General features: G+C 41.1%; 1 protein-coding gene across 4 annotated transcripts in view; it reads right to left on the bottom strand.

Moving 5' to 3' along the window:
* The window catches only part of SHLD1 (shieldin complex subunit 1), a 69253-nt gene extending 50557 nt beyond the window's left edge, over window positions 1-18696 (bottom strand). For 3 of the 4 annotated variants that reach the window (XM_053926354.1, XM_071221784.1, XM_045194591.2), the window contains exons 1-4: window positions 18603-18696; window positions 13561-13646; window positions 12287-12763; window positions 10957-11135 (exon numbers count right to left, since the gene is read on the bottom strand). In XM_053926354.1, coding sequence (XP_053782329.1) covers window positions 10957-11135; window positions 12287-12408 — 301 coding nt within the window. In that variant the 5' untranslated portion in view covers window positions 12409-12763; window positions 13561-13646; window positions 18603-18696. The remainder of the gene's footprint in view (window positions 1-10956; window positions 11136-12286; window positions 12764-13560; window positions 13647-18602) is intronic. The other variant, XM_045194596.3, reaches the window with a different exon arrangement.
* Between the last annotated feature and the right edge of the window lie 2773 nt (window positions 18697-21469).

The raw sequence follows: 21469 nt of genomic DNA, 5'->3' as shown, positions 1-21469 counted from the left end.
GCTCCAAACTAATTTGTGTTCTTCTTACCCCTGCCAATGTTCTCCTTTGGTTGCCTCTTGGTTCCCAGGGTTTACAGTTGTACTTAGCAGGGAGAAACAGGTCTATGCCATCTTGTCAGATTAGAAATCCCAAAAGATTTTTAAAATTTCATTTACCCTTTAAGACTACTATAATTGTATCAAATAAAGGAAATTAAAACCCTTTGGTCTTATCTTTGTTTTTGTTTTTTTTTTAAAGCACAACTTGTACTTGGCAAATGTGCAGAGAAAAAACAGACATCGTTCTTTATGTCTGCATTCCAGCCTGCAATCAATCTAGCAAGGTAAATGAAAAGGGGCCCTCAATTTACAGAATGCGTGTACAGTAAGTAGACCTAACATTGCTGACTTTAAGACAAGTTAGTTTCTCAGACTTCTTTTTTATTTTAATTCTTTTTTAAGATTTTATTTATTTATTTTTAGAGAGAGGGGAAGGGCAGGAGAAAAAGAGGGAGAGAAACATCAATGTGTGGTTGCCTTTCGAGCACCCCCTACTGGGGACTTGACCTGCAACCCAGGCAGGTGCACTAGACTGGGAATTGAACCTGCCACCCTTTGGTTCGCAGGCCAGTGCTTAGTCTACTGAGCCACACCAGCCAGGAAGCTTCTCAGATTTCAAGAGTAAATAATCTCTAACAACTTTAAGACTGATACCTAGTAGGCAAAAAAGTGCAAAGAATGAATGACAAAAGCTTTAGACATCTGGTACATTTAAATTCTTTTTCTTAGTAAGGTTAAGACTATGTTAAAAGAGTAGCCACTAGAGGGCAGTAGATTCAAACTATGCCCCATATCAAGAGTTTGCCAGGCACTTCTCAAGTTCTAGACCCAGAGCAGCAGTGTAGGTATCACTGTCTGAAAACATGGGATGTTATTTTAACTCTTTCTCCCCCAAACTCTACTTCTAAAATGTCATTGGCCTGTGGGTAATTTCCTAGTTTTTAAATTTATACTATGACTAACATTCCCCAATGTTTTCCAAGAGTTCTTTGTAAAAGAAAATCTGGATATAATTACTAAATATTATATATTGTATAGAAATGGTACTAAGTCTCTTTACTTGGTTGTTTTCAAACTGTATTCAAATTTTCCACTCAACTGCATTATTTTGTAAGCAAAAAAACCCCCCAAAAAACCCTCATATACTATAAAATGTGATAGGAATAGTTTTCTTAACAATATTGTTTAAAAGAAAGTCTTCAGGGGTATTCTTACCGCCATAAGCCCTCACACTGTGATTTGAGAAACACCTGCTGAATAAATAACTTAAAGAAGCATCTCCACTGGGAACGTGCTTTCTTCACGACGGAGAAATGTAATGGTAATTTTCTGCTGTTAGTGGCATTTTACTCCTCACAGATGTTCATTTCTCTGCTGTTTTTATTATTAAGGAAAAAATCCAGGGGCTCTAGGAAGACCAGTTTAGGCTAAAGACTTTCCCAGTGAGTTAAACCAACCTGCAGAGCTTATGTAAGAGTATATTCTATTTAACTTAGAAACTTCCTTGTCCTATAATATACAAGATCAATTTCAGCTTAAATGAGAAAGTTATAAATTGGTAATCAAGGTACTGTGATACGAAAAATTGCAACAGAAAGGGAGAACCAAGATGGCGGCGTAGGTAGACACACTGCGCCTCCTCGCACAACCAGAACTGACAGAGAATCGAACAGCAAGGGGGACCAACACCAAGGAAACAGAAAATAATCATTCATCCAGACTGATAAACCGGACGAACGGCGGGCAGAGAAGCAGACCGCTGCGCAACCCAGGGCTCCAGCTCGGGGAAATAAAGCCTCAAACCTCTGATTGAAAGCGCCCCTGGGGGTTGGGGCGGCAGGAGAGACTCCCAGCCTCACAGGAGAGGTTGTTGGAGAGACCCACAGGGGCCTAGAGTGTGCACAGGCCCACTTACTCGGGAACCAGCACCAGAGGGGCCCAGTTTGATTGTGGGTAGCGGAGTGAAAGACTGAAATCCGGAGGAGAGTGAAGTGGGCGCCATTGCTCCCTCTCGGCCCCGCCCCAACGTACAGCATCACAGCGCAGCGACCAGCATTACCCCGCCCCGGTGAACACCTAAGGCTCCGCCCCTTAAAGTAACAGACGCGCCAAGACAAAAAAAAAAAAAAAAATGGCCCAAATGACAGAACACTTCAAAGCTCCAGAAAAAATACAACTAAGCGACGAAGAGATAGCCAACCTATCGGATGCACAGTTCAAAGCACTGGTTATCAATATGCTCACAGACTTGGTTGAATCTATTCGAAAAACAGATGAAAAAATGAAGCCTATGCTAAGAGAAACAAAGGAAAATGTACAGGGAACCAATAGTGATGAGAAGGAAACTGGGACTCAAATCAATGGTATGGACCAGAAGGAAGAAACAAACATTCAACCAGAAAAGAATGAAGAAACAAGAACTTGGAAAAATGAGGAGAGGCTTAGGAACCTCCAGGACACCTTGAAACGTTCCAACATCCGAATTATAGGGGTGCCAGAAGGAGAAGAGGAAGAACAAAAAATTGAAAACTTATTTGAACAAATAATGGAGAACTTCCCCGATCTGGCAAAGGAAATAGACTTCCGGGAAGTCCAGGAAGCTCAGAGAGCCCCAAAGAAGCTGGACCCAAGGAGGAACACAACAAGACACATCATAATTACATTACCCAAGATTAAACGCAAGGACCTACGTCCAAGATTACTGTATCCAGCAAAGCTATCATTTAGAATGGAAGGGAGGATAAAGTGCTTCTCAGATAAGGTCAAGTTGAAGAGGCTCATCATCACCAAGCCCTTATTATATGAAATGTTAAAGGGAGTTACCTAAGAAAAAGATCAAAAATAGGAACAGTAAAAATGACAGCAAACTCACAGTTATTAATGACCACACATAAAACAAAAACGAGAGCAAACTAGGCAAACAACTAGAACATGAGGGTTGTCAATAAGGGAGTGGGAGGGGGAGAGGGGGGTAAAGGTACAGAGAATAAGTAGCATAGATGATAGGTGGAAAATAGACAGGGGGAGGGTAAAAATAGTGTAGGAAATGTAGAAGCCAAAGAACTTATAAGTATGACCCACGGACATGAACTATGGGGGGGGAATGTGGGAGGGAGGGGGGTGGGCAGGATGGAGTGGAGTGGGGGGGGGAAAATGGGACAACTGTAATAGCATAATCAATAAATATATTTAAAAAAAAAAAAAAGGTACTGTGATACTTTATATCTATTTTAAAATTACACTGAATTTCACTTATATGTGTTTTTCATTTAGCCATTCAACCAGCCTTTACTGAGCACCTACTATGTGCCAGGTACTGTACCCTTATTCTCTACTCACATGTGAGGGACTAGGTTTAGAAGGCAGCAGCTGAGGGGACTCTGATTAAATGAAGCAGAGAGCAAAACATTAACCATTACAGGCAAACAGGCATGAATTTAAAAACACCCTTAAAAGTTATGCTTCAATAAGCTGGGTTTTTCTAACATCACACATGTTAGCAAAACCCAACTCTATCAGAAATTTCAGGGAGCTTCAGGTCTGTAAAGCACAGCCATTCAGCAGACAAAAAACATGATTTACAACTTCAAAGGGCAAAGAGTCAAGAATAAGAAGAGTTTCCAGGCCGGATGAGAACATTTCTTCTGGATAGAAAAAATTACCAAGGGTTTCATTCATTCCAGCAAACAGAGTTAAAATTCCTGACTTTTATTTTCTTCCCTTGGTTTTAACATAAGAAGCTGAATCCTACCTGGTATGAGAAATTTAACCGAGAAAGCAATGCCTTCTCTCCAATTAGTCTGCAGGTATTCAGAGCTTCCTCAACAATGGGAAGATGAGAGGTGGAAAGGGGAACACAGTGGGCAGTGAACAACCCCTAGGAGGGGCTGATGTCCACGGTGTTCTGACTTCGCAGGAAGAAGCCAGCAGGGACTGAAGGAGGTAACTGTACTGAAGACTTAGTACTTACTCGTACCAGCGTGTTTGCATTTCTTTCAAGTTCTGCCTTTGAGGTCAGCCTGACCCAGATTTGAGTGTCAACTTTCCACCATGCTTTGGGTGACATATTCATATGTAACCTCTCTCTAAGGCTCTATCTCCTTATAGGTAACATGGTGATTATAATAGTATTTATTTCTTGGGGGTAGATGTGAGAATCAGAAGGAACAGTGCACATAAAATACATGAGCACGACGCCTGGAATGTGAGTGTACAATAAATGACAAACTATTAATCTTTCCGTCTTCCCTTAATTGTGTATAGTCTTCTTTATCCTATAAACATGTAACAATGAATGTTACTAGTGACTAGATACTAGATACAGGGTCCCTTTTTTATTACAAAATCATAAGCATGTAATTCTGGCTTTTTTTTTTAAATTTTTATTGTTATTCAATTACAGTTGTATGCCTTTTCTCCCCATCCCTCCACCCCACCCCATAAGCATGTAATTCTGTAACTTAACAATATCACACTCAAGCACACCATTGACATTTTTAGGTGAAATGTTCAAATTGCTGCCCATCTCATGCGAGACATTCACGGACCCTACCCACCACACTCAGTGGAGTTACTTCTGCCAGACCCTGCATTTCAACTAATTTCAATCAAGCTGTTTTCTCATATTTTAAGAAGACACAGCTGAGTAACAAGCCATGAATGAATGTTCACTCAGGGAAGCCCTTGAGGAGCACTATCCGGTCAGCCCACGTGTGCACTGCTGTTTGCGTGCACTGGACTGGAAAGATAAATGGCCGTAGGTGTGGCTGTCAATAGGAACACAGCCTGTTTTTCAACTCGGTTGGGATTTCTTTTTAAAACTGTGACTGCAGGCAAAGTACACAGAAGTAAACAAGTCTGTTCTCCCACAGCACGTGTCCCTGAGACTCAAAAGTGAGGAGTGATGAGAAATGTCCCAGATGGCAAATAGCATGCTTGAGCCTTTAAAAATAATTCTACTCTTAAACTATTATCATCTCTAATGACTATTGGCTGTTATCTACAATTTAGCAGCCTAAAATAGAGAACTATATTATTTTTTAATTTTTTTTTTAAAGGGACAGAAAAGTCACAGTTAGAAGTAGTCTGTACAGAGGGTCTCCTAGGAAATAGGACTTGCCAGGTTATTCTGTGACCTTGCTGATTTTCTTCATTATCCTGGGGTTTAATTTCCCCCTGTAGAAGGTGAGACTACTAGGTGAACTTGGTGGGTTTCAAACTCTTTTTGGCCCTGACATTCTTTCTTCCAGTGAATGCTTATCTAGAAACCCACACAGTAGATAAGCTAACATGGATGAGCAGGAGTAGAGTCCAGGGCCCCAGTAGGTTAACTACTGCCTCCCTCTCCCGACCACGGAGCCCCTACGGGGCTGTCTGAAGTACGCTCTGAAAGCCACTGGCCCAGAAGTTACGCCATTCACTAACTCTAGGGGCCTTCATCATACACACTGAGGGCTTCTCCTTCACTACTTGGGCCACACAGTCAGCACACACTGCTGCCTTCCAACAGTAGCAAGCACAGAACTCAAAACCCCATTCTGGACCTGCAATCAAGTCTACATGGCTGCATCTGCATAGCTCAATCTAATCCAGAACGTGGTAACAAATGCAGAGATGCGGTGTCACACAAACATTCAGACTTTCCAAAAAAATCCCCCCCAAACCATCAACCTGATACGTGATAGGAAGCACCAGGTTTGCTGTGTGATTTCTCAGAGACTTGGCTCATCAATCTCCTGCCTCTTCCTCAGGACTGTAGGTCAGCGCACAGGGCGCTGGGTGCTGAGCCACTAGGTTGCACATCATTTTAATGCAGGTATTTAAAAAGTGTCTTTTAATTCAATGTAAAAAGATACTTTAACATGAAGATTGTCTATTTTGTGAGTTTTTTTTCATTTTATTTCACTTTTAAATGTGTCCATATTTTAAAAAGTCACTAAAACTTAAGGAGAAAAAGTTAATCTTTGTACCTGAAACTTAGCATTACTCTTTTCATTAAAGAATTTTCATTAAAGTGAGAAAGCATCTTTTTGAAGGGCTTGCCTGGTGTGTACATTCACACATTTATTCTGTATCTTCAAAGAATCACTCCCACATATTATTAAAATAAACAATTTTCTACCTATTTTATTTCACTTTCTTTTCTTTCCTCTCCGTCATTTTTCCCTTCTTATCTTAAAATATATTTCTAATGCTAAAAAATATAAGGAGAATTAAATGTAATTATCATTTAAGATATAACTTAGGACATTTTCTATATTGTTAAGTATGTTTGTTGTACTTTCATTATCCAAATTTTTAATTACTATATGTATTAATTCCTGTTTACCACATCATATTTTGAAACCTTTATTTTAAAAGTTTCTTATTGTAACCACTTGGATTTTGAATGCTCATAGAAATATATTTTTATTAAACAATTTTCTTTTTCTTTAAAAAAAATCTTTAATATTATTTCTATGTCTAAACTATATCCTGACTCCTATTAAAAATGACAACAACACATCCATAATTATATAAATTCTATTTTGAAACTTTGGATTTAAGAGCTTATAATTTCTCATGACCATTAAAAGAAAAAAGATATATTCATCTACTCTTAAATATCAAATGTCTTGGATGAAATGCCTCAATACACAGGTTATAAAACGGCCTCTGAAGACTGGGATGTTGACCGGTACCAAAAGAAAAATAAGAGGGCATGAAAGCACAATGCACTTCAGACAATAGCTGTCTATCAGCCAGGGCCTTTAATCATCAAAGAATGGTGAGTGTTTAACATTCAACTTACTGTATACATTCAACCCATTCGTCCCACAACTGACCTCAGAAGCTCAAGTCTGAGGAAAGGCCTGAGACGTTCCACCTCCTTATCATGATGTCTAAACACAACTCCAAGACACTCTGTTCCGTACTGGAATATATGTTGGGTGCAGTCCAGGACAAAGGCTTCAGGAGGTGCTGATGACGTATGCCACGTGAGCTACCCAGGGTTTATCAAGCTATGGTAATAGACACAGGACTGGGCCTCCAGGAATCCTGTGTGACCTGGCTTTTGAGAGGTTTATCCAAACCATCTGCTACTTCACTCAGGGCTCCCATTCTGTTTACTCTATGCTTTCCTTGAGCCCATAAGAAAAAAAAAAAGGAAACAAGTATCTTCGAGGCAGGGAATTCATGTCCATCAACAATTATGTACTCAGGACTAAATTGATGGATTCAGTTCAGCAGTCTCCAGAGTAGGCTGGAGTTGACCAGGGGGAAAGAGGCACATTTCAAGTCGGAGGATGATGCAGCCCAGCTGTGGCATTAAGATCTGCCTCAGCATAAAAACAGGCCCAACAGGTGTGTCAGGCCTGCGTCTTGAGCAGTCAGACATGAGCAGGGTCCTCTGTTTACTTGGCATGCACCTTACAGCCTTGCCTGTTGATGTTAAAAGCTGGTGATGTTAAAATATCACCATGCTGCTGAACTGGCTATTAAATATTCTGAACAAATACCCGAGACACCAGATGACACGGAGTCCTGAAAATGAGGCACTGGGGCTTTGACCGGAGTTGGCAGGAAAGCAGAAGTATACAATGAAATCTCAGAAGCACTTACTTAGAGGAACAGGATGGAAACAGTGTTTCAGGAAGACCTTCTTGGGGTGTGGGCCTTCTGCCTTATCTCAGCAGGATGGGCAGAGGGAGGGAGTTTCATAATCCTGTGCCTGGCTTAAGTGACAAGTTGTTTACTCTGCCACTATGTCACGAGAAGTGGCTGGTTGGTCGTTTAAGGACAGCTGAGCTGTTTATTTAGACAAATATAACTCAGCCTCACTTACCTTTGGGTACCCAGACTGAAGTGCCTAATGACTAAGGCTTCTGAGTTTTTTCTAATACTCTCAGATTGTTATCAACTCATTTGTTTCTTAGAAAGTACTCTTAAGTCTCATGTCCCTTATCGTTAGTGTCCTCCTGCAGGGCATGAGCACACAGAGAAGGGCAGAGAAGTGTCCATTAGGTGTAGCTCCTGGTGAAGGTCACTGGCATCGACAAGAGAAGTCTTAGCCTAGTGAGTGGTGGGGTCAGAGGTCACATACCCAGGAAAGAGGAAAAAATGTGAGAGAAAATAGAATGAAGGAGTGTAGGCAACCCTTTCTAAAAGCCTGCTTGGGGAGAGCAGGTCAGTGATAGGCCCACAGCCAGAGGCAACTGCAAGGTGAAATGGGGAATCCTTTACAAAAGTTAGGTTTAAGCCCAGGCCCACAGCCTTATAACCGGGCTGCCGCAATTAAATACATAGGATGTTGGATGGCACTAGATCTGTGGCAAAGCATAAAGCTGGAAAGGGTACAATAAGGGATCATCAGCAGGAGCTGGCTCTTGGACACAGGAGGCAGGGGTGGGCCTCCCAGAAGGGTGAGCACACAGGGCAGAGAGACGCTTGGTGGGGCAGAGGCCTAGCCCTGTGATGTGGGTAGAGGAGGTGAGATCAGAGAGGGCATGGGGAAGGGCTTGGGCTCTTGCCCTGAGTCAGAAGGGAAGCCAAGGGGGTTTTGTAAGGAGGACTAACATGATCTGATTTACATTTTAAAAGGCTCCTTCTGGCTGCTGTGTTGAGAAGGGAGTGTAGGAAGATAAGGAGGTGTGGAAAAATCCATTTAGGAGACTGTAACAGTAATCCAGAAGACAGATGATACTGGCTTGAAGCAGGGTGGTGGCAGTGGAAATGACAAAAACTGTTTAGATCTAGATTTATTCTGAAGGTAGAATTCACAGGATTTGCCAATGGACTGGATGTGAGGTTTAAGAGCAAGAGGGAAGTTGAGCATGACTCCTAGATTTTGTCTAAGTGAACAGAAGGATGGAAGTGCTTTTTCTGAGATGAGAAATTCTCAAATAACAAGGGTATGTATGTGTGTAGAAGGGAGAAGGGACTGCAAAAGGGTTAGGTGGGTAGGAGTATTGGGAATTTGGGTTAGGATGTGTCAAATGTAAGAATTAGAGTAACTAAAAAGAATAAAATGTATTGTTTAAATAAGAACTCTAACGGTAATCTAAGTGGTGATGTCACGTATACATTGGTCTAGGTGTCAAGCTAGAGATCCAAGCTGGAGAGAAAAATGTGAGACTGAGCAAGGTACTGAGGGCGAAAGGCCCCCAGACTGGATAAGATTCGGGAAGTGAGTGACAATGGAGAAGAGATCTGAAGACTCAGCCCCAGGGCTCTCCTACATTAAAAGACTGGGGAGACAAGAAGACACCACCAAAGGAGACTGACAGCAAATTGACGGTAAAGTAAGAAAAGAACCATGAGAGGCTACTTCTCAGAAAGCCCAGTGAGGAAAGAATTCAAGAACGATAAAGTCAACTGTATAAATGCTGCTGATAGAGCAAGCAGGACGAGTTTTGAGGAGTATCTCCTGGACTTAACAATGGGGACTGGGGGTCTGATGATACAGTAGACTACCAGAGTAGCAACCCCGAGCAGGTGAGAGAAGACAGGACCTAGTGCATAAGTGAAAGATAAAACAGGGATTGGTCTTCCACAGATACAAGAGGGGAGGAAGCTGGCGGATGTGGAGCATGTGTAGTCATTCTTTTCTGATGGCTTCTGGTTTCTCGATGAAACAGAAAATCAGATCATCAGGTTACCTGTTAGTAAGGTCGTCAGAGAGAGGCTGTAGGAGGAGGCCATGGAGGTTTGCAAGGAGAGGAGAAGGTACAAAATAGTCATCCAGGAGGACGGAAGCATGAATACACTAGGAAAATGGTGTGTGATGGAGGGTCAGCATGAAGGGTCCCCTGGAGGTGGGAGGTCACAAATGCGAAGAGCCTGGTCAGCGTGGTTGTGTGTTGGGTGGCCCAGATGCTACGAGGTTATGAAGAGTTGCATTTCTAAAACTCTACCACCTGCCTCATACATATTCATTATCCCTCCCCACAATGAGACATGTGTTACTATCTCTATTTTACAAACGAGGAAACCAAAACAGAAGAGGCCAAGTGACCTGCCAAGTGACCTTCCCACAGGAAGCAGAAGGACCAGATTCAAGCCAGATAATCTGACCCAGCACCGCCACCGATACAACCACACAAAATGGTTGTCTTCGTGCTCGACTGCGCCTTCCCACGTTTAGATCTTTCTAAGAGTTTCTAAAAGAACGTTTTTTTTGCATGAAATGTCTACACTATTAACATAACAAATACTCCATTATAAAGATTTCAACATGCTTCTTGTTTTTAGAACTGTCAGCCAAATTTGAAATCATGACAGTTGCTTTCTTATGGATTATTCATCCACTAGTCAATAAAAAATAAAAACTGAGTCCACACCGAATGCTCTGGAAGAATAGAGCCAGGCTCTGAATCCAGGTCTGAGGACCATCAGGTCTGATCTGGGCAGTGAACGGGAAGATGTGAGCTTTACAACCAGAGATGGTCACTAAGTCCAGAAATTATCATTAAACTTAAACAACACACTTTTGAGAAACTTGTAGAAATGTTGCTACCTAAATCCAGAGGATCCTTCACATGAGGAATATTAAAGTCCTTATTACTATTACCTATAACACAGAATTGGCCCACACAGCTATTTTCTGAAGTCTTAAAAGAACAAAACCGAAAAAACAATTCCACTCTCCCTGTTGAACCAAGTGTTCCCCTGCTTCTGAATGCATTTGGATGGAGATCAGAAAAGGACTTGACTCGCACCCCCCAAAAAAGGCTTGCAGGAAACAGTTTTTTTGTGATGGTTAGACCAGGCAGGCTGTCCTTTGAAGTCTCTCCCCAGTTTTGTTTAGATAAGATGTTTTTCTACCTGAGCCAATGAATGAGTCTACAGAGAGAAAGAGAAACAAACTATGGCATACCTATATACATTAGGGTTTGGGGTTTTTGTTAATGTTAGTTTATTTTAAACTCTGCTTCATACCTGGGTCCACCTCAGAAGAGGAAGGAATAGAAAGGGCTTCTGCAGAACTAACAGCTTCACTGGGGGCCTCCTGGCTGGGTTCTTGCAGCATGTAATCTCTTATGTCACAAGTAGATGGCAGTTCCAAAGCACTGTTCTCTGACTGGCTGCCTGGAGTGGCTTCCTGAGTTGCCATAGTCCTGCCATGAAAAAAAAATGAAACAATCAACACAAAAGGCATTGCAAAGAGGAACCCCCATTACAGACAGTCACGACTGGATGGACTAAAACCCCAGAATCTTAAAGGCCAAGGCACAGTACAACCAGAATAATGTGTCTTTACTTCCTCGTCTTTACTTTGAATCTAGTATTTGCTTACCGTATTTCTTCAGCATGAGAAACAAATATTCTCATTACATAAAGAAATCATTAATAACTCCAGCTGGAAAATAAGCTGCATGTGTGGTGAGGGTGAAATACTGTGCAGCACTATTACCCAAGGACTATAAGAATATTTAATGAGAAGGGAAACTGTTCATGAGATTATTCAATGGGAAAAGATTTTAAAACAAGAGGTAGGGTTTGATCCAGACTCTGTGAAATAAAATATCACTTGTGGGATGTGTGTGTGTGTGTGTGTGTGTGTGTGTGTGTGTGTGTGTGTGAGAAAGAGAGAGAGAGAGAGAGAGAAAAAAAATACAGCTCTATAGCTAGAAAAATCAAATCTGGAAGAGTATATCCCAAATTAATTTCACTGGTAACTAATTCAGTGGTTTGATTTCTGGCTAGTGAGATTATAGGTGATTTGCATTTTCCTTTGTGGTCTACTCAAACATGCATTTAGCCATTATTTAACATGCCAGGTGCCCAGCCCTGGGGATACAAAGGTCAATGTGGTAGACCTTTCCTTCGAGTTGCTTACAGTTTGAGGTGATCCCAACACAGAAACACACCCTGTTCACAAAATGACGAAATAGAGCAGAACCCAGGAAGAGGCAGCAGGCTTTCTGGAGGGGGTTATCCCCAAGCATAAGGCAGGCCAGGCCCTGGCCAGAGGGCAGCATGAACACCAGAAGAACCAGCTTGAGCAACCACAAATGGCATGGGGTGTCAGGAGTTTAAAGTGAGAGACAAGGAACAGTGACACACGATGTAACCTGGGAGGGACAAACTGTGTGGTCTCAGCTGAGACCCTCTCCTCTTCCTGTGCCAGATCTGGGAAGGACAGCAAGTCCTTGGATATACAAACTCTTTAGCTGAACTCTGGAGACCATGGAAGTGGCTTATTAGGTTCAGTGTTTGGACATTTCTTATGAAAAATGAGTCTACAACCTGCTGGGTCTATACCCACCTGTGGGCTGGGTTCTCTAATGGGGAGCTCTTTGCGGTGCATCCAACCTTGCCCACCTCTCTGTAAAATAACTGTGAGTCCCAGGGTCCTCTGCTACTCTCTGCATCGCAAGTTGTTGTCATCAATAAATCTTGTCATAGACAACACCATGCATCATGACTGCCACGGACCACCATGCACCATGCAGAGGAGTTACAATCAGGGGTTACAATCATTTTCACTGGGAGCCACATCAGCCTCGTGGTTTCTGTCAAAGGGCCGAATGTAGAGCTCCTCACCCCTAGTTAAGGAGTAGTTACATTTACACAGCCCTAAAATTGCATTTGGCCCTTTGAAGGCAACCACAAGGCTGTGGACCCTGGTGAAAATGAGTTTGACACCCCTGAACATGGTCAGATCTGCAGATGGATTTGCAGGGCCTACACTTGCCGGCAGGCAATCTCAAAAGCAACAGGAATTCATTCCCCTGCACTGGTCCTGTTGAGAGAAAAAGAGCATGTGAACAAGAGCATGGCACTATCAGCCAAGAGCAGGGGGCAGATTAAGAACATGTTTAGGAAGGAAAATGAGAGTAGAACTTAATAACTGAATGGATAAAGGAGCCAAAGAGAAACAGAGGGTCACCGAGGGTGGCACCTGGGTTGTATTATCAACTGAGTTAGAGAAGATAGGAAAAGAGATGGGGTTGGGAGGAGGCAGTATTCCAAGTTATGGAATATTACGCCACTGTTAAAATGACAGTCATAACTTGTTACGTCGAATGAAAGACGCAATTTCAGAATAACATGGGCAGCATAGTAATAACAGTAGTTAACACCTATCAGGTGCTAGCTGGAAGCCATGCACTGTCCCAGGAGCTTTACCTACAACAGCTCTGTGAAGCAGGTCATCCAATTATTACTCTCAGTCAGTCAGACAGTCAGACCCAGACACAGAGACAAGTAGAATTACTTGCCCAAGGGAACCCCTCTAGAAAGTGTCAAGCTAGGATGAACTCAGCACCAAGACCTCCCAACCTCCTATGCCTGCACAGCCTCCACACTGTGATCTAACCAGGCACAGACAGGAGGTGGATGAAAACAAATCAACAGAGAGGCCTGGCAAGATCCTTCTTGTTCGGGCACATCGAGTCACATGCTGTTGCGACATTTGTTCTGGCAGAGACATTTGCCCTGGCAGAGAGTGAGCCAAGACATCAGCTGATTGCTTCTGAAAGGAGTTGAGTGATCAAGTAAGTCCTGTCTTTTCACACGTGTTACATTAGCCAACCAAACCTGAAGTTTCAGTGAACACCTCTGCTGCAGGCTCTCGGTGGCTCCTCCCCCTCTCCTCCTGTTACCAAACACTGCTCTGGAGCCTTCTGGAAGGGAACAAACAGGTCAATGAATGACATCGGCATATTCTGCCTGCCGGCCAAAGGGCCTTGAAATGAACCATCAACTCAAGGTGTCATCAGCGACATGAAAACAAGGGGAATCCTTTTTGAAAACTAACAGCACAATGGTATAATATGTATCTTTTCTTTTAGAATCACTTATATTAAATGTCAAAACATTCCAAACTAGGAATTTGAACAAATAAACAAACAAATGCCTACTGAAAGGCTGAATCCTTTTATTATAAAATAAGTATCTGTGTATATAAAACACATTATTTGGGACTCAGTGAATTTGTACTGCAGAAGGCAATAACAGGGTAGAGATGAAACACTTATTATGGTCTGAAACTATGTAGGCTGGCAAGTAGAATACAATGATTATCTTTTGCCCCAGAACTTTTGTTGTTCAACTTCCTTCTCTAGAAATGCATATTTTCCTCTTTTAAAAGTGCTTGAATTACACAACCTAAATATTCTTTTCCAATGCAAGAGATGCCTGGGACTGCAGGCACAGAAGTCTCTCAGCACAGGAAAACTGCTCACCAAGAGAAGGCAACCATGCTTTGTTACTCTACAGAGTCTTACACGCCTAAAATACAAGTCAATCAGGGCCCACAGAGAAGTGGTTTAACTTCATTTCCTTTCCCTCAGTTAAGGCTTTTCTCTCCCAGTATTTTACATGAAAGTTTTCAGCATAAAGCGGAAAGAATTATAGCTACTGCTTAGATTTCACAACTAACATTTTACTATGCTTTTTCTTACCACATAACTATCCATCTACCCAACTCTCTATTAATCTGTCAATTTATCTTATTTTTACGCTATTTCCATTTAAATTTCAATATAACGAAAGCTTCTGAGTTGGTGGGTGATATGAGCAGTTTGCACTTTCCGATCCTGTTAGCTGAAAGAAGCGGGAACACAACACGAAGCTCTGCAGAGAGGTCTAGACATGCGCAGGGCCTCTGGAGTTGGAGAGACTCAGGTTTGAGCCCCTGCTGTCGCTTTTTAGCTGTGTCACCTTGGGCAAGTCACTCAACCTCATTTTCCTTATCTATAAAAATGGCTTAATGATTATGCTTGCTTACCTTATAGGATTGTTGTAAAAATTATATGATATTAAGGCCTGCAAAATATTTACTATAGTAATGTGCTCTAATGTCTAACTCCAAAAAGTGAAATAGTAATAATTAAAGGACAAATTACAGGCTCCTACTTTCCAGCCTACTCCAGTCCATCTGCCCATCTAGTAGCCACCCTGCTTCTTTCATCCTTATTCAGATCTTCTATGGTCCACAGTCTGGTTAATACCCCAAACTTCCCTTCCCTGATCATTCTGTCTTTTCATCATACCCTTCTGGCAAAACTCCAGCCTACACGAATTCAACTATCTACCCAACTCCCCGTGTGCTGATCATCAGAGTCACGGAACAGGGCAGAACTGGCTCACTCTAAAAGAATAAGCACCAATCTGGGATGGTCCATCTGGTCAAATAAATCCTGAGACATTTATCTCATAACTCCCTCTCCTGCTATCCTTGACTCTTCTTTTTTCCATGATTTTTTCTTTCTTTTTAATTTCTTTTATTTTCAATCAGTTTAGGTTTAATATTATTTTGTATTAGTTTCATCTCCTTGACTCTTTTATGTTCTCTCCAGGCTTCTTCGAAGCAGACCCTCCCCATCACTCACAACCTTCTTCCTCTTCTCTGCAGAACATCTCACTTCCTAAGTGGCAAAACAGAGTCCATCAGAGAGGAACTTCCTCAACTCTCCTATCAAACAAAACAAAGCTGCCACGCCTGCACTCTGGGTCACCTCTCTTCACTTCTCCATAACAGGGGCCCACCTGGACCTTAGCTCCCACTCTTTGGATCTGTCTATACCTTCAGCGACAACAATCCTTCTCTTGCCTCTGTTCCACTGGACCATCACTTAGATTTCCAACATGCCCAAACTGCTCCTATTTTCAACAAAACCTGGTGTACAAGGGAATGTCCTTATTCTTCAGAAATGTCACTCAAATATACATTGGTGGGGGAACATGATGTCTACAATATATTCTCAAATGGTTCTAACCATGTATACACACACACACACACACACACACATCAATAAAGAAGAGGAAAGAGTCTTGGGCTAAGCCTCAAGGAAGAACAATTGGAGATGGAAGTTGAGCTGCAAAACTCATATATGTGTATACACTAGTAATAAATAATTAATTGAAATTAAAAGAACAAAATTCCATTTACAATAGCATCAAAAAATAAAATATTTAGGAATATATTTAATAAAAATGTGTAAGACATATACACTGAACACTACAAAATAAATGTTGAAAGAAACTGAAAATAAATGAATGGAAATACATCCTATGTTAATGGAATGAAAGACAATATTTTATTGCCCAAATTGATCTACAGATTAATGCAATTCTTTTCAAAATCTCAGTGGCCTGTTTGTTTTTTTGGCAGACATTTGACAAAATGGTTTCAAAAATTTATATGGAAATGCAAGAGACCCTGAATAGCCAAAACAATCTTGAAAAAGAACTAAGTTGAAGACTCATACTTTCCAATTTCAAAACTTACTGCAAAGCCACAATAATCAAAACTGTGTAGTACTGGCAAAAGATTAGACATATAGATCAATGGAACAGAATTGAGATTCCAGATGTAAAATCTTACTTTACAGTCAACTGATTTTCTTTTTTTAAAATTGTAGTTGATATACAGTATTATATTAGTTTCAGGTGTACAACATAGTGACTCAACATTCATATACCTTATGAAATGATTGCCACAGTAAGTCTTGTAATCATCTGTTTCCATGCAAAGTTATTATATTACTGACTATATTCCCTATTCTTTATATTACATCCTGGTGACTTACTTATTCCATAACTAAAAGTTTGTATCTCTTAATTCCCTTCATCTATTTTTCTAATTCCCCCTACCCCCTCACCTTTGGCGGTCATGTTTGTTCTCCGTGTCTATGAGCCTGTTTTTATTCTGCTTTGTTTTAGATTCCACGTATAAGTAAAATCATATGGTATTTGTCTTACTCTGACTTATTTCACTTAGCATACTAGGTCCATCCATGTTGTCACAAATGGCAAGATTTCATTCTTTTTATGGTTAATATTCCATTCTATATACAGCAGGGGCCCCCCAAAACTGGAATTATCTTCTGGAGGGTGGGCTCCTTGTAGTACAGGCTTCCCTTGCTAGGTGAATGTTCTAGGAACCCATCTGTATACCACGCGGTGTTGTTGTGAGAGGCTGCATTCAGCTTTAGTGAAATTTTTTTGAAGACTCTTTCAACACGTTTGCCCATTTCATGTTGGGTGGTTTACGAACGCACCTGCCCATACCACAATAAGTGTTCAGCAGTTGACCAAAAATGTAATGGCCTCCATGCCCCAACCCTCCACTTGCATGATCTCACCCTTAGTGACTTTTTGTTTCCCCAGATGAAAAAATCCTCACAGGGAAATGTTTTGCAGACGTGGAAGAGGTGAAACAAAAAATGGCAGAAGCACTAAAAGGCATTGGAATTGACAAGTTCAAAAACTGTTTGGAGCAGTAGAAAAATACCTCGATAGGTATATTGCATCAAATGAAGAGTACTTTGAAGGTGACTGAAATTTAAACATGTAAGAATAAATACACAATTTTTTATAAATAAATTCTGGGTTTCCTTGGGGGGGTTCCCCCTCATACATACCACATGTTCTTTATTCATTCATCTATTGATGGACACTCAGATTGCTTTTGTATCTTAGCAATTATAAATAATGCCTCAATAAACACAGGGTTTATATTTTCAAATTAGTGTTTTCATTTTCTTGAGATGAATAGCCATAAGTGAAATTGCTGCACTGTTAATTTTTTTAGGGACCTCCAAACTGTTTTCCATAGTGGCTATACCATTTTATACTCTCACCAATGGTGCATGAGGGTTCCCTTTTCTCTATATCCTCACCAACACTTGTTATTTATTGTCTTTTTCATAACAGCCATTCTGACAGGTATGAGCTGATATCTGATTGTGGTTTTGATTTGCATTTCCCTGATTATTAGTGATGTTGGCCATCTGTATGTCTTCTGTGGAAAAATGTCTATTCATCAACTGATTTTTCCACTGGGTGCCAAAACCTAAGGGGAAAAGACTGTCTTTTCAACACTGAGATAACTGGATATCCACATACAAACAAATAAAATGGTGCAAGCTCTTTGGAAAACAGTTTGCCAGTGTTTCAAAGGTTAAATAGAGTTACACTTTGCCCAGGCAATTCCACATGTAGGTGTATGCGTAAGAAATAAAAACATGTAAAGAAACAAAACACGTGTGTTCACACAAGCCTTACACAAATGTTCATAGCAGCTTTATTCAAAATACACAAAAAGTGAAAACAATCCAAATGTCCACCAACTAATGAATGGATGAATAAAACTTGGCATATGTATACATGCGATATTTTTCAGCAATAAAGGAATGAAGTTCGGACACATGCTACAAGCAAAAACTTTGAAACCATTACCTGAAAAAAAAAGAAAGCTTGTGGTAAAAAACCACAACAGGCCCAAAATGGGATGGCTTTTCCCAAGCCGTGTCACCAAACTTTTAACAAGGTGAATTTTATTTTATGCAAACGATATATCAACAAAGCTGTTTTTTAAAAAAGAACCTAAACTCATCCACCGCCTGCAAACTCTCCGGATTCCCCAAAGCCAAGGCTGCAGAAGCTGCGGAGCCCACATGTTCGGTGGAGGAGGGGGTGGATGGGCAGAAACTGTGTCAGGAGAAGCGGCCATAACTTCACAACTGTGATACAACGATGTGAAGCGCTGTGGGGACCCCTTCTCTGCTCTCGGTTCCAAGCCATTTGTAAATCAACCCAGACAACCCGCCAAAAAACTCGCCAGTTACACTCACCATCCCGTAGCAGCAGCGACCGAGAATACGGAAGCGGAGGCGCCATGTTTGTTATGGGAAAAGACAGGTTTGAAACCATCTTTGCTGAGGGCAAGCAAGGGCTACGGAGGGAAGCTGCGGCCAGTTTGACTAAGGGCGTTCACCCAGCCAAAAAAGCTTCCGCAGGCACATGGCTAGTTTGGACAAATTCTAGGGAAGGCTTCTTGATGAAATGCATGTGGTGGGCACTAAAGGAAACCTGAAAGCTACTTAAAGTTTTAAAAAATGTGAATGTCCACATTTAAAAAAACAGAAAAAGTAGAAGTTAACGAAGAGAATGAACATATTTTAATAGGTTGCATGCAGATAGCTGTACATGACTGCCAGAACTGCAGGACACCAGAGAAAAAGCCTGAGAGTTATTGTCCCATGTTTCGCCATGTTCTTGAAAGAGTCCTGTAGATGCTTCCTGTAGATGCTTCCTATACAGCCTCCTATAAATGCTTACCTTGGGATAGGACCCCGTAAGTTAGGAGTCCTTCACTTGAGGCTAATATTTTAAATAGTATAACTTGAGATTTGGCAAATCACATGCCAGATACTATGAGCTAAGACATCGTGGGAGATGTAGAGAACTTTTGAAGGCAAATTTAAAGCTACAATAAGAAATAAAACTAATTTTCCTTCACATTCATACAAACCTAGCACAGCAACTGTAAATTTTATTTTCTCTTCCAGCTTTGTGCTATGAATGAAAAAAGGGCCATATATTAAACCTGACAAGCTGGGGTGGGTAGTGGCATATAGTAGGCCTTACAAACTTGATGTTTGTGAATAACCACATAGAATGATCTGATTATAAATTCCTAACTGGGAGAACCAAGGCAGGTAGTCACATACAGCCTATAGCTTGCTTAGCAAAGGTCAGTCTCTACCTGAAGTGAGCTCTGTCCATTGTACTTATGCATTTAAGATAACGTATGGTATTTCAAACAGGAGAGTAATTCTCTTTTCTAGACCCCTTGGAAACACAACCTGTAGCACCAGAGCACAAGACCATGAAACTCCTCATTGTTTTCTTGTTCCCTGAATACTGTCTCTATGTGCTATAAATGTTAAATATTAACTATCCTGTACCCACCAATATAAAAGAAATATGTGTTTCTCTACTTTGCATTTTATCAAATTCTAGAGATCTCCCCACTTTGCTCCCCCCCAATCTACCATCATGGATTTCATAACACTCTTTTTACCTCTTCTCTTTCGCTTTTAACATATATAATAAGCTGCAAAACTGCTGTAATCTAGAACATTTTATCTATCAGTCAAATTAAAAAAAAATGCAGCAGGCTCAGTAGCATCCAGGATGCAAGAACCCAGGTCTCCAGATGGTGAGTCTGGGCCAACCATGGAGGAAGGTGGTGGGAAAGGAGAAGGGGTAGAAGGGGAAGGCTGTGCTGGTGGGGTCCCGTGGCTGAGGCTGCCAGGCTCATGGGCATCCAGATGAGGGCCCCTTGTCTGGGAGGGCCTAGTGAGTTTGGGGGTGGGAGGATATTTTGGAAGGCATGATGAGCAGAGGGCCTGACACACTGTGGGAGAAAAAAATAAAGAAAAATTTTAGCTCAAATGAACTCTAAAAATCTTTTCTATAGGCTGGACATTCTTTTGTTGACAGTACATTAGCAATCAAAGTGTATAATTTTGATTTTCACTTTTATTATGTGACATCTTAAAAAAACTCCAAAGTAACAGAATAGTTTGTGATTAGAGAAAGTCTAGAATGACATTAAGTTACTCCCTTTTTTCATAAAAAATGACAGTCAAATATAATTGAATGAAATGAATAATAATTATTATGCAACCATTAAAATGATAAAAGATGTAGCAAAAGAAAATCCTGGATCATGCATTGCAAATGAGTTTTTATATACTTTGGTTTCCTTTAACCTCTGTTTCTCAGTCTTTATATTTCTTGAAGAGTACATATCACTTATTTTGTAGAATATCTCTCAATTGAGTTTGCCGCTTCCACGTGGTTCTCAATGGCATTGAACGTTGTTGACTACTCCTTCCCTCTGGCAAGCTCTGGTCCCTGGGTTTCCGTGATACCACCTTCTTGCAATTTTTCTCTTACCACTCTCAAAGGCCCATATAAATCTCCTTCATATGCTCTTCCTTCTTTCCCATGTGAATCTGTCTCAGGGTTCTATCTTGAATCTTCTGCTCTTCTACCTTCTCTGCAGACTCCAAAACTTCTAAGCCTAGTCTCCTCCTGACATTCAACTGAACATATCCTCCAGCCACCTTTAATTCAACTTTCCCCCATCTTCCGATCAACTTCTCCTACCTCTGTGTCTCCTGTGTCAATGACTTGGCCCATTTAGTTGCCAAAGCCAGAAATTTTCCCTCCTCTTTTGTCAGCATGTAGCTATCTATCAATAATCAAATCTTCTCTTGCTGTACTTTTTCTTTTAAAGGTCTATTAATTTATCTCCTAATTCTCTCTATTCTCACTGCAACTTTCTGAGTAGAGCCCACCATTATCTGCCAACTGGGCGATGACATCTTCCCAACTCCCTGCAGCCAGTTTCCGTTTCAAAATGAAGAGTGAGCACACTACGCCCTTGCCTTTGAGCTAAAGTTCAAAGTTCACCAGACTTAGAAGACTCCTACCCATATCTCCCATCACTATTTCCCAACTCTGTGCCCATGTACTATTTTCTTTCCCTGAAATACTCTATGCTCGCTCTCTCTTGCGTCTGAGCTTTTTATCTACACAATGTTCTCTCTTAGAAATGCCCTCCTCTCCTATTCTTTGAGATCTCATCCTTCTTAAGATCTCAGCTTTTAGGAATTATTCCAGGAAACCTTCTCTGACTCCTCAAGTG

This window comes from Desmodus rotundus, chromosome 6, assembly GCF_022682495.2.
Source record: "Desmodus rotundus isolate HL8 chromosome 6, HLdesRot8A.1, whole genome shotgun sequence".
Lineage (NCBI taxonomy): Eukaryota > Metazoa > Chordata > Mammalia > Chiroptera > Phyllostomidae > Desmodus > Desmodus rotundus.
The sequence above is the reverse complement of the archived record's forward strand: the minus strand, read 5'-3'. Positions and strand labels throughout refer to the sequence as shown.